Consider the following 21,721-nt stretch of genomic DNA (forward strand, 5'->3'; position numbering starts at 1 on the left):
CATGCGACAGTTTCTTTATAGGCAAGACTAATAGACGCCTAAACGATAGGATCCTTGAACACTATAGAGACATCAGAAACATTAAAGAAAGTAGTGCTATTGCCATGCACACTAAGAATACAGGACCAGAACATATCTACAAATTTTTAGTTTTACAGATATTGTCGGAGAAACAGAGATGGGGCAATTTATCCAATGATACAGAAGCTGCCGAACAGAGATGGATCATACAATTTAGTGCAGATAAACCTCCGGGTTTGAATCAAATGGTGTCGCAAGCTCGACCATTGAGTTTTTTGAATGGCATGTCCAGTATATATATATATATATATATATATATATATATATATATATATATATATATATATATATATATTTTATATTTTTATACTTATGCATGTCTATATGCTGCTTTTATGTGTATGTAAATACACAAGTACATTTTAGCATTAATTTATATATTTTTCACTATTTATATTACGCCTATATACTCTTAGCAAGGAACATGCATTAGTACATATACTCATTGGTATCAAGTCAGATGTATTTTGTACACATTTTTCACAGATAGATTTTATATATTTTTTTTTATATGTCTTTTGTATGTATTTTTTTCTATGCATGTTTTAACAGTATCATTAGCTTGGACAAGGAATGTGTGATGCAAGATATTCTTATTGCATTATTTAGTTTTATATTTTTATTCTGCATTGGCAACAGTGCTTCTTTTCAATTAACAGTTGTGTTGTTGTGTCTTTCGGCTTTTCCCGGTTAGGGGTCGCCACAGTGGAACTCCGGTCCGCTAATTATTGGTAGTTGATTTTTACGTGCCGAATTACCAGCCCTGACGCACAACCTTCAACGAAGGTATGCCCATTCACGCATGTCTCTACGCAAAAGACGCTCTAGCTGAGAATCAAACCGGACAGCGTCTTACTGTGAGGCGACAATGCTACCGCAGCACCACCACCGCGGTTTCTTTTCAATTAACAGTGATTAGGGTAACTGCTTTATCATCATGTGACTTGACTCAAGTATTTAAGGGAGTGTGGAATTTCAACAGTTGTCTGATGAAGGGGTAGATCCCTGAAAGCGCTAACCTGTGTACTGTTTGTACTGTTTAACTTAAATAAATCTCCTAGCTGTGGTACTGTCGGTGCTTCTTTACGTTTGTAGTTCTTAATATATTTACTTTGATTATAAAACTTACTGAATCATGTCTGCATGATTACTCACCTCTGTGGTTTCTTTAATCTCTAGAAGAAATGTATGAAGTTCGTCTGCTTCCTTTCGTAGAATCTTGGTCTCCTCTGTTGTCCCTACTGTGAAAGAAGCAACTGCAGTTCGGGATTTTAGCTCTTCCAGTTCCTTCTGAAAGTGAGCGATCTACAACATAAACATGAAAACAATCAAGGACAGTACTTATTGCATATTAAACATGCAAGCTGAAAGATAAACTACATTATCCAGCAATGCAGACCAAGTGCGTAGAGAAAAAAGTTATGTCCTACCATAATGCTCCATCTGTGTTATCAATCTTCACTTATCCTTGACTGTGAGTTTGGTTCCGTATCTCAGAACTGACTTATTCCAGCTCAGGCCTTCTAAAAACTCTCAAGCTTAGTTCTACCCAGAATGCTCCTCTCTAGATTACTTGATAGAGTTTGCATAAAACAGTAACAGACCAGAAAGAACAGAGGCAGAGAGCATATCTGTACTCATAAGTGAGTAATGTAGACCAGAGGGATACATGCAATCCACCAAGAAGTCCGAAAGGCTGGGGGAAGGAGGGTGGGGATGTCAAGGACAAGGAAAGATCAGCAACACAGATGGAACATTACGGAAAGACAAAATTTCTTTACCTGATGATGTCAATTTTCACTTAATCCTTGACTGTGGGACAGAGTTTCCAGCTACCAAAATCCTCGGAGGTTTCACGGAAGAAAATTCCTGAGCAACATTGAATCAAAGGAAGCTCATCCCCAAGAGATCAAATCCAACTTGCAATGACCAATAGAGGTATGTGAAGATGCCCAAGTAGCCGCTGCTCATATGTCATCTATAGACACCCTGGCAGGGATAACTGCAGAACCGGCTACTGCCCTCGTAAAATAAGCTTTAACAGGTCCCAGTGGCCACACTTTCTTTTTATTGTAAATAAAGGTTATGCAGTCCTTAAGCCATCTAGCTAAAGTAACCTTAGAGACTGGCTTGCCTAGAGCAACAGAAGAGAATGAAACAAACAGTTGACTGGATTTTATGAATTCTTTCATTCTGTGTAGATAAAAATATAATTGTCTGTGAACATCAAGTAAATGCAGACAATATTCACCTTTGTTTGAAAAATTGGGAATAAAATACTGGAAGTTGTATAACCTGATTAATATTGGTGGCAGATACTACTACTGGTAAAAATGAAGGATTTGTTCGCAAAGACACCCCTGTCCTTATGAAAAATTAGGAAAAGAGGCTTGCAAGATCAGGCTTGTAACTCTGATATTCTTCTAGCAGAAGTAACAGCAATCAAAAATAAGGTTTTTCAGGATAAAAACTTCAAATTACAACTTGCGGATGGTTCAAATAAAGGAATAATCAGAGATTGTAGTACCAGATTCAAATCCCAAGAAGTAGATGGCTCCTTGTATGGTGGTCCCAGGCTTTACAAAGTTTATGTGACATTAGCGCTGTCTCATTTAAACCACTATGGAAATCTGAAATTGCAGCTAGATGAAACCTTTCAGTTGAGGAGGATGCTCCCACATCAAAAAGTGATGCTAAAAATTCTAAAACTCTATGAACTGGCACAGAATAGGAGTCAGGATTGCTGTCTATTGCCCGTGTTGAATTTTTTTTCCCTCTTACTACTGTATAATCGTCTAGTTGAAGGTTTGTGAGCGGCTAAAACAATTTGTTGAACAGGGGTGGTAAGATTAGTATGCCTGACAATCATTGGAACTGGAGAAGCCACGCTGTGAGCTTGAGGTTTTTTAGATTTGGGTGAATGAGTCCCTCAGTAGGTTTGGAGCTGGGTACAGTGTCCATGGTTCCCAAAGTGAGGCCACAGAAAAGGAAACCATATCTGTTTAGGCCAGAATGGAGCAATGACAGTTATCTTGTTCTTCAACCGGTTGGCTTTCTCCAGAAACTGGGAAATGAGGAGAAAGGCATACAGTACACCAGGGGGCCAATCATTAAGTACAGCATCTCTCAGTGACTCCCCCCAGGGGAGAGTGGGGAAATCAGGGCAAAGTAACTGCTGCACTTGTTCAAAGGGGATGCAAAGAGATTGCAGTAGGGTTGGCCTCATCAATGGAATATCCTTTTCACCACCAAAGGGTGGAAAGACCACTCGGAAAACATCAGGATGCTCCTGCTCAATTTGTCCGCAATCACGATTGATCTACCCAGAATGTGCATTGCAATTAGAAAGCAGTCTGTAGAAATTGCCCATTGCCAAACTCAGAGCTTCTCGACAAACAGGGTAAGATCTGGGTCCCCTTGTTTGTTGATGTACTAAATCACTGACATGTTGTCCATTTGTATCACAACTGTTCCTGAGGGGAGGGTTTCTTGGAATGCTTGCAAAGCCAGAAGCACTACCCTCTTCTTTAGAACACTGAAGTGCAAACTGGGACCAAGTGCCTTGGACCGTCTTCCCCAGATAATGCCCCCCCACACCTTATCCGGGATATGTCTGTGGTCACTGTGGCTTGAGGTTGAGGAGGGACAAAGGGATGTCCTAATACGATGTCGCTGGAGTGGAGCCACCAACTTGGGTCCTGTTTACATAAATTGGTGATTCAAATTTGATAGGACATTGGTTGTGCTAGAAATGACCATTGTGAACAATCTGGCTGACTTGTGATTTTATCCTTTGAAGTCTTTCTTGAGGTAGAGACGTGAAACAGGTGCTTGTGTCTAACACTGCCCCTATGAACTCTAAATGCTGTGTTGGCTCTAGATGGGATTTTTTGTAGTTTACTGTAATCCCCACAAAGGAAAAAGTCTGAAGGACATAATCCCTCACTTGTAGTAGTAGACACCTGGTAGTTGCGGTAATGAGTCAGTCATCTAAGTATGGAAACACCCAAACTCCTTCCAGCCAGAAGTGAACTGCGACAACTGCCATGCATCTGGTGAACACCCTGGGGGATGTGGTGAGACCAAAGGGCATGGCTCTGAACTGACAATGACTGGCTCCCAGCCAGTGGTGCAGGAGCCTTCTGGAGCATTTGTCTATTTTTATCTGATAATATGCATCCTAAAAATCTACTGAGCACATCCAATCGTCTTTCCCTGAGAAGAAGAGGATAGACTGAACCGTGACCATCTGGAGTTTGGTATGTTGAACCAATTTGTTCAAGACACTGAGGTCCAAAATTGGTCTCCAATCCCCAGTTTTCTTTGGACTAAAAAGAATGTTGAGTAAACCCCGGATCTGATTTGGTCTGGTGGGACTGTTTGGATGGTTCTTTTGTCAAGCAATTTTTCAATTTCTAGTACTGCCGCATCCATGTGACAGGGTGGACCATCCGGTATTCTCTTTGGTCATTTGGGTTGTTTCGAGAAGGGAATGTTGAAAAAGTACAGTTGTGTACACTTACCATAAATGTAGATGTTCCAGTGTATTCACTGTTGCAGTCATCACACTTGGGTTATCTGCCTGCAGATAGCACTTAGTCGGCCCGAATACCAGAGTCTTGGGATTTCTGCATCGGATGCTGTCGCCTCTTTCATGACGTCAGGTCGTCAGGGGTATAAAATACATCAGTTTTTTTTTTTGCCTCAGATGTCAGCACCCTCCAAAACAGGAAGCAATTACATGGTGTTGAACACCTCCAGTAAAAAGTAAATACCACTGCCATAAGATATGGCCTAAAAAGAGGATAGGTAGAAAGTATAGAAAAGTCAGGGGGGTGGAGGGAGGGTAACCAGGGCTGCAACAGTGAATACACTCGAACATCTACATTTATGCTAAGTGTATGCAACTGTACTATGTTCTTCGTGTTTCACTGTTGCAGTCATTACACTTGGGTTGATTCCCAAAGCTGAGGAAGGGTGGAGGCAGTCAAGAAGTATTAGGGCTGGCTAGGAGCAAATCCAGCTCTGGATTTAGAAAAGATAGGCAAGTGGTAATGCTTGGTGAAGGTGTGTACAGAACTCCAGGTTGCAGCTTCCAGGATGACCCTGGTAGGGACTCCCCTGAGAAATGCTGTAGAGGCTGAGGTAGCCCTAGTGGAATGGGTTCCGATTCCCTGCGGGGTAGGTTTCCATGGTGTTTGTAGCAGAAATGGATGCAGTGCGCTATCCACTTGGAGATGGTTTGCTTTGAAATCGCCTTGCCCTCTCTGCCCCTGTAGCAAAGCTGACTAGCAGCTTGTCAGATTTTCTGAAAGGTTTAGTCCTATCAAGGTAGACCCTAAGCTGCCTGTGCACATCCAAGGAGTGCAGGATCCTTTCCCCTTTATTTTGAGGATTAGGGAAAAAGGGTGTTAAGTGGATGGATTGGTTTAAAGCCACACTGGATACCACCTTGGGCATAAATGATGGGTTAAGTCCCTGAGGGAAACCCTGTCCACATGGAAGATAATGAAGGGTTCCACAGCCATAAGGGCCTGCAACTCAGACATTGTTCTTGCTGAAGTGATGGCTAGAAGTAAGGCTGTTTTCCAAGAGAGGAATTTTAACTCTGCTGTAGCAGCAAGCTCAAAGGGAGGAAGCGTGAGCTTCTCTAGTACAAAGTTAAGGCCCCAGGCTGAAGTGGGAGCTCTCCTCGGGGGTTTTAGATGGTTAGCGCCTCTCAAGAACTGTTTGACCAGAGGGTGAGAGAAGAGGGGTAAGCTCAGTATTGTAATGATCTGAGATGGCAGAGGCATGAATCTTAATAGAAGAGAAGGATAGGCCTTTGTGGAGCAGTTCTGCTAGACAACCTAGGATTTGAGGTAAGGTGGGCACGGTTGTGTCCTTTCCTTGAGACTGGCTCCAAGAACAGTATATTTTCCACTTTTCTGAATAGGATTTCCTAGTACTAGGCCTCCTGGCCTCAAGGATTACATCCAGCACCTGTCTGGTGAGGGCTGCTGGTGATGTTTCATGGAATGAGCCATGGTTTGCAGCTGAGAATGCAAAATCTGGCCCTTCTGCTGGGACAGCAGGGAAGGGGTCTGATGCAGGTGCCAGGGTGGCACTGCTGTCAGACTGCGTAAAAGGGGGCACCAGTGCTCGCGTGGCCAGTCTGGTGCAATCAGGATTGTCCTTGGCCTGTCCTGTTTGATCTTTAGTACTTTCGAGAGGAGGGGCAGAGAAGGAAAGGCAAAGATTGAGAGTTTTTTCCCATGTAAAGGATAGGGCATCCACTTTCCATGCTTGGCTGTGGAGAGTTCTGGTGCAAAATTTGCTCAACTGATGGTTCTGGGAGGAAGCAAAGAGGTCCACCTCTGATGTCCCCCACCTGTGGATTAGAAACTTGAATATTTTGGGTTCCAGTTTCCACTCGTGTGGGTCCATTAGATTTCTGCTTAAGTCGTCTGCCAGTGAATTTTGTTTGCTTAGCAGGAATTGAGCTTGCACGTGCACTTGATTGCTCAAGGCTGTGTTCCACAGAGCCATGGCTAACCTGCAGAGTGGGTAGGAATGAGTTCCCCCCTGCTTGTTTATGTACCACATAACTGCGGTGTTGTCTGTCTTTATCAAGAGTTGTCCTGGAAGGATAAGGTATGTGAAGGCTGTCAGTGCATTCTGTACAGCTAGCATTTCTTTTTGATTGATATGCAGGTGCATTTGTCTTGGGCTCCATTTGTCTTGAATCCATTTGCCTGCAATGTGAACCCCCCCCCATGCATAGTCTGATGCGTCTGTTGTCAGGGTTTGGGCGGTGGGGGGGGGGGGGGTGAGTGAAAGGGAGTCCCTCGTTGTGGTAGCAGGCATCTGTCCACCAAAGGAACTCTGCCCTTAGGCAAGGAATGATAGGAATCACTGTTTCCAGGTCCTGAGAATGCTGACACCAGAGAGTTTTAAGTACCACAGAAGTTTCCTCATATGCAGTCTTGCATATGGAATTATGAGAATGCATGAGGCCATGAACCTTAGGGCTTGCAGTATTTTTCTTGCAGACAGCTGGGTTTAGGTGGCCAGTAGTTTGTCAAATAAACCTGTTTTTCTGGAGTGAGGAATGCCATCTGGGAAGTTGTGTTCAAGCTTGCTCCCAGGAATACAATTTTTTGGCTGGTATCAGAAGTGATTTCTTTTTGTTGATGGTATACCCCAGAAAAGTTAGGAGTCTTTACAAATGTCAGGTGCTGAAGTAGCAATTCCTGACTTTCCGCCTGAATCAGGCAATCGTCCAAGTATGGGTAAATTTGAATTTTTCTCTGCCTGCAGTATGCAATGACTGGAGCCAGGCATTTTGTGAATACCCTGGGCACAGTAGATAAGCAAAGGGAAGTGCAGAGAACTGATAATGCATAGAGCCTGCCTTGAAACATAGATATTTCCTGCAAGATTCCCTTATGGGGATATGCAGATAAGCTTCTTTTAAGTCTAGGGTGACCAGCCAGGAGTCCCTAGTTAGCATAGGAAGCTGCTGCTGGAGAGTAAGCAATTTGAATTTTGTACCACCAGGAAGGTGTTGAGAGTTGACAGATCCAGAATAGGGCGCCAAGAAGTTTCTTTTCAGGGCACCAGAAACAGTCTGGGGTAGAAACTCTTTCCCCTTTGCTCTGCTGGAACAGGATGAATAGCCCTGAAACTGAGACGAGAAAGTACTTGCTTTTGGGCCTCTGCCTACTGGTTTGGGGGGAGGTCTGGCAATCTGCTTTAGTGCTGACAGTGAGTGGAAGTAGAATCTGTATCCCTGGGATACAATGTTTAAGACATCTGTCCTGGGTAATGTACTCCCAGTTTTTTGCATGCAGGGCGAGTGTTCCGCCTAGAAGTGCAAGTACTTCGGCATGATTGAGAAGGATGAAGGACAAGTCATTGTGTACTTTTTCCATAAGACGGTGTCTTACCACTCCCTGTTTTTGAGGTGGGGGTACTCCATTGTTTAGATCTGTGCATACCCTGACACTGTAGTCTTTGTGGTCTGCTGCCCCGGAGTTTGGACTGAGAAGGTCTGGGAGGGACTGGAATAGATTTAGCGTTTTCCTCCATCTTTTTAAGAACTTATGCTTTAGTGCCAAACAAATGTTCTTGGTTTAATGGAGCATCTACTAATTTTGCCTTGACATGGTCTGGCAAGATTTGTTCCTTCAGCCAAGCATGCCTTCTAAGAACAGACCCAGTGACAGCAGCCCTGCAAGATGCTTCTAAGGCATCAAAACCACACAGCAAAGTATGTGTTCCAACTTGGTTTGCAGAATGCATTATCTCTTGTAAATCTTTATGTTCTGCACAATCAGGAATAATCATTTTTTGTTTAATTAATTCCATAATATGCTGCTGGTAATTCAACATGTCAGACTGGCAAGTTAAAGCCCTAATAGCAAGAGTTGCAGAGGTATATACCTTCTTCCCCATCTGTCTAAATCCCTAGAATCCCTGTCCGAAGGGGTAGGGTTTTTGGCTGTAGTAGCCTTAACACCATTAGGTCCCTGGGAAATGGTCTCTGGATCTGCAGTGGGATTTTTAAATAGAAATTTGTGAGAGTCAGGTACTCTGTAGTACCTGTCAGGCTTTCAAGGAGCTGGTGGCAAAGTATAAGGGGTAAGACTGAATTCCATGAAGACCTCATCTAGAATTTCCAGAACAGGGGGAATTGTTAGAGGCCTGTGCTGAGGCAGGTTTAAAAATTCCCCGAGTCTCTTTCTGGACTGTGGGTAGTCCTGGCACTCCCAGCAGAAATGCTCTCTCAGAGTATGCAGGGTTTCAGTAAAAGAAAAGCCCTCTGGGGTGGAGGCAGAGGAAATGAAATCCTCTGCATCTGAATCCTCATAGGTAGACAAGGGTATGTCCAGATAATCTGAGGGGTCAGAGTCATCCGACTCATGATCTGTAGAATCAAAAGAAAAATCAATTCTTTGTCTTTTAGAGGGGGAAGGCTGGCTTCCTCTAATTAAAGTAATAAGGTCTTAAGCCATTCTAAGCATTTATTTCTGTGGCATGGGAGCTTGAGCATGCGCGTTGGTCATCGGTTTCCTAGGTGTAGTACGAACTCTGGGCCTGAGAAATTCGGTAGTTTTATTTAGAAACAAAGTAGTCTGTTTAATACGACTATTAGAAGGTCTGAATACACCCTAAGAAGCCGGTGCCTGCACAGCGGGTCCGGACCCATCCAAGGTAGAGATATCTGCAGGTTCCAGAGTCGAAAAAGCATCTTGCGGCATACTGCACTCCAAATGGGAGGCCTGCGAATATGTGGAAACAGCTATCGGGGGCTGCTAAAGCGCCTCACTGAGTACCGGCAGCCTGCGACTAGCTTAACGGAAGCATCGGCAGTTTTGGACCTATGCGGTCTGTCTTTATCCTTACGTTTTTTTCAGAAGATTGGTAGTCGGATGGCTTATCAAAGCCATTTCGGAATACGGAGAACGAGAGCAAAAGATAGCCAGATGATGAAAAGTTCAGGCGTTGAATAGGGCACAAAACAGACAGCGAGGAACATCGTGGTCTAGGCCTAAACAGGTGACCTAGTAACAATGAAAATCTATGTGAGGTATTTGCTTTCCACAGGCAAGACGATTACTAACTTTTCCTGACATCGGTTAGAGCAAGAAAAAAGGATCCTCAATGGGGTACTTCACTTTAGAAGACTTCAGGAATGAAACTCGAATAACGAAAAATTCAGGTAGCGGCCGACGGGCACTTGCAAACTGCTTCTGCTTTGGGCTCCGCTCGGCAAGAAAAGCTGATGTAATGGCATCGGCTGCATATTTTATACCCCTGATGACCTGACGTCATGGAAAAGGAGACAGCATCTGACGCAGAAATCCCAAGACTCTGGTATTCAGGCTGACTGAGGGCTACCTGCAGGCAGAAAACCCAAGTGCGATGACTGCAACAGTGAAACATGAAGAATATCTCAGTTATGATCCTCTGCACCCAACTGTCTGTTGTTATTGTTAGTAAGGCAGGTACGTGCAGGGAAAGATGGCCCTCAACTGCCTCTAGAGGAAGGCAATCGGGCCTCTGTTCAAGAGCGCTCATAGGAATTACCAGGGAAAGAATCCCTGGAACTCTGATTTTGCAGGCCACCTCTGCCTCTAGCACTTCAGCTTCCATTATAACTCCCCCCTCTGCCAATGGAATCATTACCACGTGAGTCTTGGAAAGGCTCTTGGGACTTTTTGAACCACAGTCTTCAACTCCTCTGGTTCCTCTAATAGGGCCGTTGAAGAGTGGAAAAAGCGTACACCCATGGTTGAGCATCTTTCCATCCTTCTTATATCTGACAAGGGTCTCGGACTTTGGGGCCAAAAAGGGATGTTCCATCAAAGGAAGCAGTGAAAAAAGATTTAAATGGCTCCGCAAACTCACAAGTGCATCCAGGTGGGTCTTCTAATTGCTACATCAGAACCCCATGCCCTAGTCGTCCTTTCAGCTGCATGCACAATGAGCCTCATGGACAAGTTGCACAATGAATCAAGGGTAGCCACCTGGGAAGTTACTTTAGCCTGAATCCCCTCGGCTACGGATCCTGCCAGTGTCTGAGAGCTCCTTTACCAGATCTCTTCGAAGCCTGGTAAAATGTGCCATAAAGTTATAGGACCTAAGCGTGAAGGTCGAAGCCTATATGAGCTTTACGAATCTAGCCATCGTCCCTGACTCCTTATTAGGAGGATGGATAGTAGGACTCATCAGGAAGTTTCTTTTAGGTGACTGCTGCAATGGCCATAGCATCCACTAGAACCCCTTTAGCCCAATGATTTTGATCTGCGGGAGGTGACAGTATATAGTCTGGTCTCTTATGAATGGGTTCAATGGAGTCACGAATCTTCCAAGCCCGCTCGGCAATCAGCTTAATCAGATAGTCTGCGGGGGGAGTGATCAAGGCAGTAGATGGCCGGGCCAAGTCAGGGGCGTGTGGAATCCCTGGGCAAGGGGAAGGACCAGGGTGCTGTTCTGAAGAAAGAGGACTTGACTGGGAACCCATAATAGACAAGCCCCTCGCCATGGTCTGAAAGGCAGGTCCCCCCATAGAGGAATGGCACCTCGAAATCAATGCAGATTCCTTCGAAACCGTGGTCCCACCCTCCACCAAAGTGACCGGCCCCGAGCCCGAAGACAAAGTCAAGCTTACATGTACCAAAGCCCTGAGAAGCATGGATGGTTCCAACAAGGTCTGTGTTGAACCACGCTCCACGGAACACACAATGAAGCCTTGGCCCAGAGAGGTCTTCAGTTCTGACAGAATCGAAGAGCTCAGGGTACTGGCATCAGAGACGAGGCTCTCACCAGCAGCAAGGCAGCCAATACCTGGACTGTTGGAATTGGAAACGCCAAAGGCACACTTGAAGTCAGAGGAAGGAGGAGGATGGAGTGAGAATCTGGTAAGGTCCCAGAGCCAGAACTCCTAGGAAACAAGGAAGTGGCTAAACCCCTTCACCACCAGGAGCTGGTCCACTAGCCTTGAGGAATATCTGGTTTTCTTTAAGTCTCTAAAAGAAAACTCCTTTGGTTCTGAAGTCTTTAGAAAGCAGGAGTGAGAAATGGTCTGCAGTGGGAAGTAACAGCTACCATAGATGTAGGAGTCGAGGTCAGCACTGACGGTGCCGATGGAGAGGAGTTTCTCCTCCAATTCTACCAAAACTGTGGGAACCGGGGAAGACTTAGCCTTTTCAACAGTCAGTTCCGAAGATGATGTAGGAACCAAACGATGATGCCTCTTAGAAATCCCATACCTAGAAGATGAAGAGGAAGAATGGGAACTAATGTCCATTTTGGAAGTACAGGATATTTATTAAGCATTGAATAATCAAACTTGTTCTTTCTTTCTTTAAGGGCCCTGTAGCTAAAGTCATAACAGATGGCACAGTGTTCCTGAAGATAAACCGGGCTCAAGCAACACACACACAAGTCATGCCCATCTGAATTTGGCAACTTACGATCACACTTCTGGCACCTCTTAAAGCCAGAAGTGCGTTTAGACTTTTCAGCCATGAAGAAAAAAGTCGCACTCATACACACTCTATAAAGAGAAGAAAAGAGAACAATTTTAATTATGAAAGGGAAGAACAATCAATGGTATTAAAGGGTTACTGTAGCAGTAGAAAAAGAATAACTGAAGATGTACCAACAATGGTAAGGGAGATTGCTGTAGTGATAAGAGGACGGGAAGAAAAATCAAACAAAGTGAAAAATAGAGGAGCTGGATAAAGAATAAGGTCATTAGAGAATAATCTATGGAAAGAGTCAAAACCAAGAAATGAACACTTACTATTTTAAGAAATTGCTAGCTTGAGAGCCGACAGGAGAGGAACGCTTCTAGCACTTGAATAATATATAGTTAGGACTATTTGTTTTTCATCTGTTTTTTTTAGCTGTATTTTTTACTAGACTAAAATGTATGCATTGTTGCTTAAATGTTTAACCCTGTTTTCAATTGTGGAGCTTTTCTCCCCGGGCCTCCACTGAAAATGGAAATTATCCAGCTGGACTAGCCCGGTCAACAAATGTAAAATAAAAAAAAATAAAATAAATAAAACTTGAAGCAACAAACAATATCCGAGGTAATCTAAGAGGAGTATTATGGGTACAGCTAAGCTCGAGATTTTTTGGAGGGTGCGAGCTGGAATACTGGCAGAGTCAGTTCCAAGATGCAGAATGAAACCCACAGTCAATGTTTAAGTGAAGATTGACAATATGAAATAATACAGTTATTAGAATACAGTGTATTTTTTATACACAGACTATTCAACGTCCCATGTCATGCTGGAATAATCTTTGGCAGTGACAGTTATGAATGGCACAAACTAAATTCTATGCTAAGGCCTCTTCCATCTGCCAACAAACATCAGTTAAGTTTAGAACTTCAGCTAGCCCAAACAGTACAGTTGTGTACACTTACCATAAATGTAGATGTTAGAGTGTATTCACTGTTGCAGTCATCACATTTGGGTTATCTGCTTGCAGTAGCCCTCAGTCGGCCTGATTACCTAAGTCTTGGGTCCTGCATCGGTTGCTGTCTCATCTTCCATGATGTCAGGTAGTCAGGGGTGTAAAGCAGGCAGCCGATGCCATTACATCAGCTTTTCTTGCCCCAGATGTCAGATGCCCCCCTAATGGGAAGCAATTAAAAATAAATAAATAAATAAATAAATATATTTTTATATATATATATATATATATATATATATATATACACACACACACACATATATACACACACACACACACATATATATATATATATATATATATATATATATATATATATATATATATATATTTAGATACAGATATATAGATATATATACACACACACACACAAGGTTACACCTCCAACAAAAAATAAATACACCAAAAAGCTTTATGCATAGTAAACAAGAACAGAGGTATAGTAAAAAAGAAGTCATGGGGCTGGAGGGAGGGTAACCAGGACTGCAACAGTGAATATACTCTAACATCTATATTTATGGTAAGTGTACACAACTGTATTATGTTCGTCGTGTTTCACTGCTGCAGTCATCACATTTGGGTAGATTCCCAAAGCTAAGGATGAGAGGAGGAACTTGGATAGCATTAGGACCAGCTATAAGGCCCTGCAAGACTGCAGTGGCAAAGCCAGCTCTGGATTTAGAGAAAATTGGCAAATGGTAATGCTTGGTGAAAGTATGTACAGAACTCCAGGTAGCAGCTTTTAGGATGTCCCTGGTAGGGACACCTCTGAGAAAGGCTGTAGAGGTAAGACACAGCCCTGGATGAATGTTGTCTTATCCCCTGTGGGGTAGGTTATTCATGGTGCTTATAGCAGAAATGAATGCAATGGCCTATCCATTTAGAAATGGTTTGCTTTGAAATGGCCTTCCCCTCTGCCCCTGCAGCAAATGCCACCAGCAGCTTGTTCAGATTTCCTGAAAGGTTTAGTCCTGTCCAAGTAAAATCTAAGCTGTCTGTGCACATCTAAGGAGTGCAGTATACGTTCCCCTTTGTTCTGTGGATTAGAAAAGAAGGTTAGCAAATGAATGGACTGATTAAGAGCTACACTGGATACTACGTTAGGCATGAAGGAGGGATTGGTCCTGAGGGACACCCTGTCCGCATGAAAGATGATAAAAGGCGCCACTGCCATAATGGCCTGTAATTCAGACACCCTTCCTGAAGTGATGGCTAAAAGGAAGGCTGTTTTCCAAGAAAGGAATTTCAACTCTGCATTTACAGCTATCTCAAAAGGAGGTAGAGTGAGATTTTCCAATACAAATTTAAGGTCCCAGGTTGGAGTTGGGGTTCTCCTGGGGTGGTCTTAAGTTTTTGGCCCCACTGAGGAACTGCTTGAGCAGTGCATGAGAGAAGAGGGGTGGTTCTGTGCTGAAATGGCTGAGGCATGAATTTTGATGAAGGAAAAGGAAAGGCCCTTGTGAAGCATCTCAGTTAAGTATTGAAGAATTTGAGGTAAACTGGGCGCTGCTGTGCCCATCCCCTGAGTTTGGTTCTAGGAACAGAATCTTTTCCATTTTTCAGCATAAGATTTTCTAGTACTAGGCCTCCTTGCCTCCAGAAAGACATCCAACACTTGCTTACTGAGGGATGGTAACGGAGAGATCAGGTAATTAGCCAGGCTGCCAGGTTCAAAGTTTGAAGCTGAGGGTGCAGAATCTGGTCCTCCTGCTGGGACAGCAGGGTAGGGATCTGAAGCAGGTGCCAGCAGTGACACACTGCGCAAGAAGGGGTACCAGTGTTGGTGTGGCCAGTCTGATGCAATCAGTATCGTCCTTGGTTTGTCCTGTTTGATCTTTAGTAGTACCTTGGAGAGGAGAGGCAGAGGAGGAAAGGCATGAACTGATAGGTTTTTCCAGGTGAAGGACAGGGCATCCTCTTTCCAAGCTTGTTTGTGTTGAGTCCTTGTGCAGAATTTGTCCAACTGGTAGTTCTGGGGGGAGGCAAACAGGTCTATCTCTGGGCTCCCCCATTTGTTTATCAACATGTTGAATGTCTTTGGTTCCAGTTTCCACTCGTGTGGGTCTATGAGATTTCTGCTTAGTTCGTCTGCCAGTGTATTTAGATTTCCTGACAGGAATTGAGCCTGTAGGTGCACTTGGTAGCTCAAGGCTGTGTTCCACAGAGCCATGGCTAGTCTGCAGAGAGGGTATGAATGGGTCCCCCCCTGCTTGTTTATGTACCGCATAACAGTGGTGTTGCCCGCCTTTACCATTAATTGTCCTGGAAGAATGTGGCCTTTGAAGGCTGTCACAGCATTCTGTACAGCTAACATTTCTTTTTGATTGATATGCAGGTGCATTTGACATGGGTTCCATTTCCCTTGAATGCACTTCCCTGCCAAGTGAGCCCCACATGCATAGTCTGATGCGTCTGTTGTTAGAGTAGTGAATGGCAGTCCCTTGTTTTGGTGGCAGGTCTCTACCCACCAAAGGAACTCTATCTGTAGGTAAAGTACGATAGGAATCATTGCTTCTAGATCCTGAGAATGTTGACACCATAGGCCTTTTAGATACCGTTGTAGTTTCCTCATATGCAGTCTTGCATATTGAATTAGGAGAATGCAGGAGGCCATGAACCCCAAGGCTTTCAGTATTTGGCTTGCAGATAGCAGGGTCTTTGTGGCCATTAGTTTGAAGTAGGCTGTCAAATTAACTTGTTTCGCTGGCGTGAGGACAGCCACCTGGGAAGTTGTGTTCAAGCTTGCTCCCAGGAATACAAGTTGTTGGCAAGGTACAAGATGTGATTTATTTTCGTTTATGGTGTACCTCAGAGAAGTTAGCAATTTTTGTACAAACGCCAGATGATTCAATAGTATGTCCTGGCTTTCTGCCTGAATTAGACAATTGTCCAGGTATGGGTATATTTGAATATTTCTTTGCCTGCAAAATGCAATGACTGGAGCCAGGCACTTTATGAATACCCTGGGCGCAGTAGATAAGCCAAAGGGCATTGCAGAGAGCTGATAATGCATGAAGCCTGCTTTGAAGCATAGATATCTTCTGCAAGATTCCCTGATTGGGATGTGCAAGTAGGCTTCCTTAAAATCCAGCATTGCCAACCAGGCATCCTTGCCTAGCTTAGGAAGCAACAGAAGAGTTAGCATCTTGAATTTTGGGATCACCAAAAATGTGTTTAGGATAGAGAGGCCCAGGATAGGATGCCAGGAGTTGTCTTTTCTGGGCACCAGGAAAAGTCTTGAGTAGAAACCTTGTCCCCTTTCCTCTTCTGGGACAGTTTGAATAGCCTTGATACTTGAGAGACTTGCTTTTGAGCCTCTGCCCACTGATTTGGGGGTAGATCTGGCCAACCGTTTGGGGCTGGTAAACTGTGTAAGTGGAATCTGTATTCTTGGAAAACTACATTTAAAACCCATTTGTCCTAGATAATGAGTTCCCAATTTTTTCCCTGTAGAGCAATCTTTCCAGCTAAAGGAGTAGTCGGTTAAGAAGGGCTTGGAAGTTTTAAGTTAAGTCATTGAGACAGTTTATCATAGGGGGGAGTCTTACTACTCCCTGCTTTGGAAGTGGGAGCCCCCCCACTGCTTAGTCCTGTGCGTACCTTGGGACTGAAGCCTGGGTGTTCTGCTGGTTCTGGGTTTGGACTGAGAAGGCCTGGAAGAGGCAGGAAAGGATCAATTCTTAGAGGGCCAATGCCTACTAAATCTGGGAGGCTGCACTTGCAGGAAATCTTTAACAGTTTGCATAGGTTTAGCTTTGTCATCCATCTTTTTAAATAATTCTTCTGCTTTGTTGCCAAAAAGGCGGTCCTGGTTTAAGGGAGCATCCAGCAATTTAGCTTTAACATGATCTGGCAATGATTGCTCCTTAAGCCAAGCATGCCTTCCACGTGCAGACCCAGTGACAGCAGCCCTGCAAGATGCCTCTAGTGAATCAAAACCACACTGCAAAGAATGTTTTCCAACTTGTACGAAAATACACAGAACACTCCCCAAAGCAAATGTCACGCTGCTAGTAAAAGCAAATATAATAGCAACGAAGTATGAAGCAGCGAAGACAACCAAGCAGCTCAGTTCAAATCAAATAAAACTCAGTTGTAGTATCCAAAACAACAGTTTTATTACGTGCACACAGATGGTAAACGCTTTCACAGTTCAGCTTCCTCAGACCATTAAACAATGTGCTAATAGTTAATGGATCCTTAAATTCTTTTACTAAAACAATGACATCATCCCACACTTTTAATTAATGACTCCCTGTTAAAGGAACCAAGATAAAAACAATCACATAGGTGAGAAACCTAAGTTTAGATATAAGAATAAACGTAATTTAAAAAGGATGCTCTGCTACCCACATGTTGATAATAGGACTGCAACTAGATCAGTGACCAATCCGTGTGGTGAATATAATTTCTGTCCTTTCATAGATAAGACTGGGAAATTTGTGCACCCTGACACAGGATTAGAATATAGCTTTAATTGTTCAGTGAACTGTAACACCCAGCAAGTGATCTACCTTGCTGTCTGTACAATCTGTCAATCGTTTTATATAGGGAAGACAGATATTTTAAAAACAGAATCGGAGAGTATATTTATAATAACAGAATAGGTTTGGCTACTCATGCTTTAGCTAAACAAGTTGTTTTGACAGGACAAGAACATACTTTTAAATTTATGGTAGTTGAGGTTATTCAACCGAATCCCCCCCCCGGGGGGGGGGGGGGGGCAATGTAAGGAACATTACTGAAGAAAAAGAAGTCAAGTGGATTATGCGCCTAAGAGCTGACATGGGTAAGGGACTAAATGAGAGGGCTTCTATCAGATCCTTTCTCAAGTCCGAGTATGCATGTTAGGTAGTTTATTTTAAAGTTTGTATTTGCTTTTACATACATTTTTAGGAGTTAGTTTAGTCATTTGGTGTTGATGACAGTTTTTAATGTTAATAATAATTACTGTTGCATCAGTTGTATATTCCCTATCTTAGAGGTGTTTGTATATAAGCACATACTGTTGCCTAGATGGTTTGCATCCTGTTTTGTATAGGAAGTAGCATATGTGATTGTTTTTATCTTGGGTCCTTTAACAGGGAGTCATTAATTAAAAGTGTGGCATGATGTCATAATTGTTTTAATAAAAGTATTTAAGGATCCATTAACTATTAGCACAATGTTTAATGGTCTGAGGAAGCTGAACTGTGAAAGCGCTTACCATCTGTGTGCACGTAATAAAGCTGCTGTTTTGGATACTACAACTGAGTTTTATTTGATCTGAACTGAGCTACATTGAATACTACAACTGAGTTTTATTTGATTTGAACTGAGCTGCATGGTTGTCTTCGCTGCTTCATACTTTGTTGCTATTATGTTTTCCAACTTGTTCAGCAGAATGCATTAAATCCTGTAAATCCTTATTTTCAGCACAGTCAGGAATCAACATAATTTTCTGTTTAAGCAATCCAATAATATGCTGCTGATACTTTAACATATGAAACTGGCAGTTTAAGGCCCTAATGGCCAAGGTCGCAGAAGTGTATACCTTTTTACCCCATCTATCCCGTGCCCTAGAATCTCTATCAGAGGGGGGGTGTGATTTTTTAGCAGTAGTAGCCTTAATGCCCTTGGGTCCCCGTGAAATGGTCTCAGGATCCGCAGTAGGATTTTTAAAAAGGAACTTGTGAGAGTCAGGAACCCGGTAATATCTATCTGGTTTTCTGGGAGCAGGAGGTAAGGAGTCAGGGGCCAAGCTAGATTCCGAAAAGGCATCGCCAACAATGTCCAGTACACGGGGGATAGCTAAAGGCCTGTGTTGGGGCAGGAGTAAGAAATCCTTAAGCCTCTTTTTAGTCAGAATAATCCTGGCTTTCCCGGTGAAAATGCTCCCTAAGAGCAAGGTTTCACCAAAAGAGAAATCCTCTGGAGGGGAAGCAGAGGGAAGACAGTCCTCTGCATCAGAATCCTCATAAGTAGATAAGGGCAAATCCTGGTCATCAGAGGAAACAGAAATTTCAGAATCCTGATCAGAAGAATCAAGCAAACGCAGTCCTAGGTCTCTTAGAGGGGGAAGGTTGGCTTCCCCTGATTACAGTAATAAGGTCTTCAGCCATTCTTATCATTTGTTTTTTAGGCATAGAGGCCTGACTATGCGGTCTGGTCGTCGGTTTTCTAGGCATGGATCGAGTTTTAGGCCTTGAAGTAGATGACATCGGTTTAATACCCAAGTCAGTAGGCCTGAATACACCCTTACAAGCCAGTGCCTGCACAGCAGCTTCGGACTCATCTAAGGTAGAAACATACACAGGTTCCACAGTCAAGGAAGCATCTTGCAGCATACCGGACTTCGAATGGGTCTCAGTAGAGGCCTGCGAATCTGAAGTAGCGGGTATCAGGGGCTGCGAAAGCGCCTCACTGAGTACCAGCAAACTGGGGACTAGCTTAGGAGAAGCGTCATCGGCAGCTTTGGACCTTTGAGGTCTGTCTCTGTCTTTATCGTTGCATTTTTTCAGAATGGCAGTAGTTGGGTGGCTTACCGAAGCCATATCTGGATAATTTAGCAAATATTTAGAAGTGTAAATATACCAACAACAAATAGTCCGTTGCTTAAATAAAGCACAAAACCGACAGTAAGGTACATCGTGGTGAGGGCCTAGGCAAGGATTACAGTACGAATGAAAATCTTTATGAGGTATTTGCTTTCCACAAGCAATACAATTATTGACTTATACTGACATCGGTTTAGAGCAAGAAAAAGTTTCCCCAACAGGGTACTTAGCTTTAGTTGAAGACTTTGGTTCTGAAACTCGAAAATGAAAATTTCAGGAGTCGGCTGACATGCACTTGCGAACTGCTTCTGCTTCGGGCAGCGCACGGCAAAAAAGACTGATGTAATGGCGTCGGCTGCATGCTTTATACCCCTGACTACCTGATGTCATGGGAGATGAGACAGCAACCGACGCAGGGCCCAAGACTGTGATAATCAGGCCGATTGACGGCTACTGCAAGCAGATAACCCAAATGTCATGACTGCAACAATGAAACAAAAAGAACATCATCATTTCCTGCATGGACACTCACTCAAGAACAGAAAATTAGCTCACAAAGCGTAAATACAACATTCTGGGAAACTCATGCTGTTGCAATTCTATTAGGGTGAGCAAGATGACAACCAAATAAAAAGGTTGATGTCGTGGAAATCTATCACAAATTTTTTGATTAAAGCAAGTGAAGGGACCTTGTATACAATCTACTTAAACCACACAGGCAAAAAAGATTAGAAAGTGAGAGATGCACTTTTACCCAGGTATTTGACATCTTCATGCAAAGGGTTTGTTAAATGAAGTAAGATATACTTAAACTGAAGCGGTCACATACTGAATACCATTAGCACTACAGTTTGAGAAAATTCCAAACCATTTCAATAATTAAGATCTCCTGGCAGGATGTTTCATGCCATCTTCTAGTATACACATATCAGAGGGCAAGGAATTAGGTTTCTGGCATTTTAGGCTGATAATTTGAAGCTGCTTAGATCTAAATGCACTCTGGTCATTTCTCACTCCACTTCTAAAACAGAGAAAGTAGAGTTTTGTACAATCTTACCATAAGAGTACATATCTTTTTCCTCACTGTTACGGTATTCTTTACATAACAAATCACCTGACAAGGGTAGTCCAATATCTGCCTAGTATACCAGAGCCTTGAGACCTTATAGGCATCATACTTCACATATATGCTCCATGCATAAGGCATAGGGCATAAAGGTGACATACGGATGCAAACACTCCCAACTGAACTGCACCAGGAGGAAAACAGCATCCACCGGGACAAATCAGAATGTGTACATGTAGAAGTAAAAAAGACAGAGGGAAAAGGTAGTAAGGGCCCCTCAGCCAAGAAGCTAACAAAAGCACATGGGGCAAGGGCTAGGAAAGAGGAGGAAGTAACCAAATATTGCAATTCTGAAGAGAAGGACATGTACTGTTATGGTAAGACTTTGCACCATTGTATTATGTCCTTCCATAGCACTGCTGCAGCATTCTCTGCACATAAGGCAGAATACAAGAGTCAAGGAGGAGGCAGGGAAGAGGAAGGCACAAAAGAGCCCTCTACAAACCCATGCCAAGTAACCCTAGCAAAACCTGCCCTGGACCTGGAAAGTGCATCCAATTTATAATGTTTAGTGAAAGTAAGGAGAGAGGAACAAGTAGCAGTCTCAAAGATGGAATTGGTGTCCAAACCTTTGAAAAAGGCAACAGATAAGGCAACCGCCCTAGAAGAATGTGCTTTTACAGAAGAAAGCTACTTACCATAAAAAGAATAACAAAAGGAAACGGCCACAGAAATCCAGGATGAGATGATGGAAACATTCAAACCCAAAGTCCTGGGATGAAAAGAAATAAAACATGCTCAGACGTGCAAAAAGCCTTTGTTTTATCCAAGAATAATACTGAGCTCTCAATGCAGATCCAAGGTGTGAAGAAACTTCTCGATGACAGACTGTGGAGAAGGAAAAAAAGGAATGAAGCTGAATAGACTGATTAAAGGACAACTCACTGACCACCTTCGGATAAACGAAGGAACTAAAAAAGCAGGAACAGCCATGACAGCCTGAAGTTCAGACACACTTGGCCAAAGTAAGACCCAAAAGCAGAACAGATTTCCAAGTACAATGTTG

The 21,721-nt window shown here is 43.2% G+C and overlaps 1 protein-coding gene across 1 annotated transcript in view; it reads right to left on the minus strand.

The window, feature by feature from the left end:
• NUP214 (nucleoporin 214) overlaps positions 1-21,721 on the minus strand; it is a 3,229,616-nt gene that overhangs the window by 2,002,008 nt on the left and 1,205,887 nt on the right. The window contains exon 16 of the mRNA XM_044058190.1: positions 1,237-1,386. Within this exon, the coding sequence (XP_043914125.1) occupies positions 1,237-1,386 (150 nt within the window). The remainder of the gene's footprint in view (positions 1-1,236; positions 1,387-21,721) is intronic.

Source organism: Protopterus annectens, chromosome 16.part0 (assembly GCF_019279795.1).
Source record: "Protopterus annectens isolate FY-2018-M chromosome 16.part0, PAN1.0, whole genome shotgun sequence".
In the NCBI taxonomy this organism is placed as follows: Eukaryota; Metazoa; Chordata; order Ceratodontiformes; family Protopteridae; genus Protopterus; species Protopterus annectens.